The sequence below is a fragment of the Dermacentor variabilis genome, chromosome 6, assembly GCF_050947875.1.
Source record: "Dermacentor variabilis isolate Ectoservices chromosome 6, ASM5094787v1, whole genome shotgun sequence".
Taxonomy (NCBI): Eukaryota; Metazoa; Arthropoda; class Arachnida; order Ixodida; family Ixodidae; genus Dermacentor; species Dermacentor variabilis.
The window spans coordinates 41039719-41045114 of NC_134573.1; the positions used below are offsets into that span (position 1 = coordinate 41039719).

Genomic DNA, 5396 nt, shown 5'->3' on the forward strand with positions numbered 1-5396 from the left:
CTCCATCCATTCTACATTCCTGCAGCTTATAACAGGCGCTGGTAAACAGCCGCTTGGCTGTGTGACGTAACATCGGCCGTGATAGTTACTGCCCACTCCCTTTGCGACGCCATTGTCGAAGCCCTACGCACGACCCTTCGTAAGGGCGGTGATCACCTATGCGGCGAGCGAGCGCTAAAATCCCGCTATCCCTCGGTGAGCTTCCTCGTGGAGAAACAGCTCTTCTAGATTCAAATTTCTAAGGCAAAAGATACGGTGAGTGAGAAATGAGCGGTCGAAGCCGATACGGTTGGCGCCACCTTCAGCATGAAAGTGGAGGCACTAAGTGAAAAGCAAGGATGCTTTATTTTAAACAATAAACGCAAAAGGTAGAACATCATTGTTGAAACAAGGCAATCCACAGGAATAAAGAAAGAGAAAGGTCATCTGATCGCTCGACCGAATCGCTCAGCAGACGTCGGCAGGAGGCTTCTGCCCCGCAAGAACCTTGCCGTGAGGGGCCAAGATGGGCCAGGCCTTGAAGCGGTCAGACGAAAGGTACTCCTTCAGTCCCGGCAGGGCAGCCACGCGCTGACAGTATTCCTCAAGGGCAGGGAAGCCTTTGCGGAAGGTGCTTGGGCCCATGGCCTTGATGAACTGCGAGAAAAAACAGTGACAATGGCTGCTTGACACTACCACACACTAAAAACAAGAACTGTACGTGTACGATCATTACATTGAGCATGTACTAATCTATGGAGCGGAAACTTGAAGGATAACGATGAAGCTCAAGAGAATGTCAAGAACCTGGCCATGGAAGAAATGCTGGGCGTAACTAATGGGGGACAACGGTGTAGCTTAAAGGGAGCCTGAAACGATTTTGACGATCTTGTACAAACGTACTGAGTCGTTAGGGTAGGTCCTTCTGATCATTAATTGACGTGCTCCACATAAAACGTGCAATTTAATATAATGTGATCAAAATATACATAATTACCGATCACAGCACGCCATTCGGCTGAGTTTTAAGCCACCCCTGACCAGGTAACGTGACTTCACGCAATAATGAAACTAGAGCGAGTTATCCCATTGGCTGCCCAGGGCGTCTCATCAATAATTTTAGAAACATTTTGGCGAAGAAATGATGATCCAATTAATTGGAATGTTAGTTCGTTTCTATAAAAGGGTAAATAACAGAAAGGGAATACACAAGGACAATTTGTCACTACATTCATGACTTCCGGCGCAGCAAGTGTAGTCTGCTGGTATTACAACGTGCTCATTTTGTTGATGAGACCTCGGCGGTAATTCAGTGTTTGTCTCGATGTTTCTTTTCAGGAACACTACGGTTAGTCCTTGTTACGTTATGGGCTGCACACGTAGCGACTGACAATATGTCAAGCAGCGACACTGTGTCTTTCTGCAAGGCAGCAGATGAGCGGAGTGCCTGCAGGGCATTGGACTGTCGGTATCCAATAGGCGCCAGGATTTGCGCGTTTGCGGCTGTCACGTTTCAAGAGATGAGCGGAAGCGCGAACGTGAACGGTCGGCACGATGCAGCCACCTGGTGGCGCACAAAGCTCAACGCACAGACCTAATATAGCAGTAGCGAAGTGTATTTCTACTTTCGTGCTGGTGTAAATTTTTGGCAGGAGCATAATTGTGAACACTTTTCTCTAAATGTTTAGAATGATTGACACTTGATTAGAGCAATGATAGCTCTTTGACAGGTTAAGCAATGCGTCGCCAGGTGGCTAGACCACGTAGACCGATGAAGCTGCTCACGTACGTCTAGGCTAAAGCTCCTTTCTTACAGTAGTAGTAGTAGTATGGAGAGTTTACGCCTCCACCCATCCGTCAAAACGCTCAGGTCACCTGTGGTTACCGGAATAGCGGAAGCGCTCGGCGATACTACGGAATGCTCGCAACGCTCGCTGCTTCGATAGCTCTCGAAGGGGATCGACTGCCAGGAGGCTGACGGAGAGGTGCGAGAGGCTAAGCGCGCTGGCTCCAAGACAACCGGAAGTGCACGACACGGCGTCGCATCACGACGCAGAACCAGTGAAGTCGGAGCTTAGCCCCGATCACACGGCGAACGAGTTGAAAAAATGCATGGCTATAGAGGACGGTAACTTGTAATCGTCCCTAGCTCTCTTAATATTGTACTAGACGCTTCACACAGATTGTGGTGCGAATGATTTACTGTAGCTGTACTCTACGCGTCTACTAAATTTGTCCGAAATGATTCAGGTTAAGCAGCAAGCCGACATTCTCCTGGCAAAGAGGAAGAAACGGAATTGAGCAGGCCGTATAAGGGCAGACGGGTGGTGGTCTTCGGGAGTTCCACTATGGTTGCTAAAAGAAGGGAAATGCAGTTTAGGACGACACGGAGGGAATTATATGGTGTGATGAAATGAGGAAATACACAGGCATACAATGAGGACATCCAGCGCAAGAAAGCGGCAGTGGGTATCGCTGCATGGAGGAGAAATTAGACTACTTCAGCTATCCATGGTGATTTAAGGGTGACTTGTCAGCTTCTATAGCGAAATCGATTATACAGAGACTCGTGGCACGTTCGTGTCGTCGTGCTGTCCGGGAATCGACGGCCCACGCGCAGCCAGCGCGTGGAAGATCTTCACAGAGGCGCAGTGAGCTTCGCTGCGAAAGCACCCCGCACCGCTCACTTGGCTGGGCAGGGAACACAGGGCAGCCCTCTGGCTTCCTCTGCAGGCACGAGGTTTACGCGAGCACATAGCTTTGCTGCTGAGGAGTGGTGTATATATTACGTCGTGGTACGCATAGTAAACGTCAATATAACTATATATGATCATTTTACTAGGCGTCGAACGCCGACGATTTTCCGATAGGCTTATCTTGCGAACCATCCAAGTGTGACGCTGGTAGCTAGCACGGCTTTCTTTACCGATCAAGCATTGCGACACGCCTGGTGCGTTGCAGGGAGATTTTCCTGCTTCGTAGCAGTAGTTGGTTCGCTTGTGTCGTGCCATGTCGCATCGGGGTATTCGAACGCCGTGCTAGGAGCTCGAGCGCCATGCTATACCTCGCTATCACTTTCAACATATTTTTTTCGTTGCAGGAAACTACACAAAATATTGTGAAAAGACTTGTATTCCAGAACTCTATTCTTGAATGCGGGAAATGCGGCTTCTTTCTAGGTATCGTGTACGGTCAAACTGGTTGGAGAACACCGTCGTGCAGAGATCAGAGCACTGAATAATTGAAGCTTGAACATTGTGCGTGTAGACGTCCGGTACATGGTGAAGTCGTCACAACGCCGACAACCGCCAGCCCATTATGTGCGGAAGTTGCCTGCGATATTGTTAACTTGCGGTCTTTGCGACAGATAGGACACCCATTCTATACAATCCGAATGAGCGCTCTTCAGTTGGCCTTCCAGGGCCGTAGAGATAGGTGTAAATGGGTGCTGACAGAATGGCTTCGCTTTGTTTCTGTCCAGCAGTGTTGAAACTATGTGCAATCATTAACGTAGGACGACCACTTGTCTTGTTACGGTAAAGCGCCAAACATACATAATGTACAAAATTAAACGTTTCCCAGAGAGACGTCGTTTGCTGCGTTTTTTTAATACTTAGGTAGTCGAGATAAGCAAGAGATGTCTGCAGCATTGGTGGAAAGAAAACAGGCAAGAGATTGATACGATTGGACCCGTCAAAGGCGAATATTAGCGGTACAAGGTAGCCGAAAGTTTTGAGGAAGAGAAAAAGATTGAGATGAATACAAAAACGCTAGAATGAAAAGGATGATTAGCATACATCATTACCTCAAGCAGACTAGGTGGCTATTTGTCATAGCCCCGTTTCAAAGGGGATGCCAATAAATCAGCATAATCGTGGAGATAGATAAAATGCGACTACGTTCACGCAAATTTCGTTGGCGGCGCCGATTTGTGCTGTTAGCCTTCGCTTTTTTTTTGCTGTTAGCCAATCCAACCATTTCTTGCTGAAGGAAAGCACATTATTCAAGTGGATCTGTTACTAAGCGGCCTGTTGCTGAAGTTCATTCGTGAATGATGCTACATAGTTACGTCGTAGTGCGTTCAGTTCGTGGACATTACGGCAGCAAACTCGCTATCATGAAATAAATTGTATCAATTTAACCTTCCAACACTGCTGCAAGAGGCATCGACTACTCTGAGAACATGCGAGTAATTGAACGCTCAAGTTAAAAAAAAAAGGGCCGCAAGAGAAATGAGAGGGCTACGTTGACTGCGACCATCACTTTCGTTTCTAGATAAAACACGCAGTGCAGGTTGGTTGCCATAGTGCAGGTTCGCATAGATGAACGACCACTTTCGACGTAGGTGATCCCTAAGCTCTCTGCTTTACACGGGCGTTCCCAGAGAAGGCGATCAATGCGTTAAAGTGATTCTTAAGCTCATATGGAAGAAGCGTATAGCTAATAATAATAATATTTGGGGTTTTACGTGCCAAAACCACTTTCTGATTATGAGGCACGCCGTAGTGGAGGACTCCGGAAATTTCGACCACCTGGGGTTCTTTAACGTGCACCTAAATCTAAGCACACGGGTGTTTTCGCATTTCGCCCCCATCGAAATGTGGCCACCGTGGCCGGGATTCAATCCCGCGACCTCGTGCTGAGCAGCCCAACACCATAGCCACTGAGCAACCATTGCGGGTCAAGCGTATAGCTAGTTGGGCGAGTCGCTACAATTGCATCTTCACGTGCAGCGGGAAGAAATCACACTGGACACTAAAACAAGGACGCTCGTGTCGCCGTACAGCGCTCATGTCGTGCCATCCTTATTTGAGCACCGTCGGTGTTCGCGCTTTAGGAAGTTCTCCGTCTTTCTTCTCCCATTATCCCTCTCCCAACGTATCGTTAAGCGGATTGTTCTTTTTTGGTTGACCACCGTATACTCTTCCCCGTCAGTGATCACTGATTGACTGGGAAGCATCTCAATAAAACAAAATTGTCAGATGTGTTTCCTTTCGGTGTAACCTTCATTCAAAGATCGGTGCTGATCTTGCAGCCACGTACCTGGAGAGCCTCGTAGAGGAGGAAGTCCACGTATGTGACACTCTTCCCTGCGCCGAATGGCCCGTGCTTGGCCAGGTAGGTGTCGACCTGGCGCAGCTTGTCCGCGATGTCGACCAGGAACTGGACCCGCTTCTCTTCAGTGTAGTCGGGACTGTAGCAGAAGCGTGCTGCAGCCCACACGATGTCGGAGGCCTGCGATCCGCACGAGGACAATGTGCAGGACAAAAATAAAATAAATCAGGATAACGTTTTCTTATTTGCACTCGTAAAAGTGCTGAAATAAATCTAAAATGAACTATTGACGAAAGCTGGACGCGAACCCAACACATTATTGCATCATTTTAATACTTTGGTCCACTGAAGGACGAAGGCCT

General features: G+C 48.1%; 1 protein-coding gene across 1 annotated transcript in view; it reads right to left on the reverse strand.

Annotated features, from left to right (window-relative positions):
- Nucleotides 1–326: 326 nt before the first annotated feature.
- The window catches only part of LOC142584756 (glutathione S-transferase Mu 2-like), a 48700-nt gene continuing 43630 nt past the window's right edge, over nucleotides 327–5396 (reverse strand). The window contains exons 3-4 of the mRNA XM_075694990.1: nucleotides 5023–5214; nucleotides 327–636 (exon numbers count right to left, since the gene is read on the reverse strand). Coding sequence (XP_075551105.1) covers nucleotides 448–636; nucleotides 5023–5214 — 381 coding nt within the window. The 3' untranslated portion in view covers nucleotides 327–447. The remainder of the gene's footprint in view (nucleotides 637–5022; nucleotides 5215–5396) is intronic.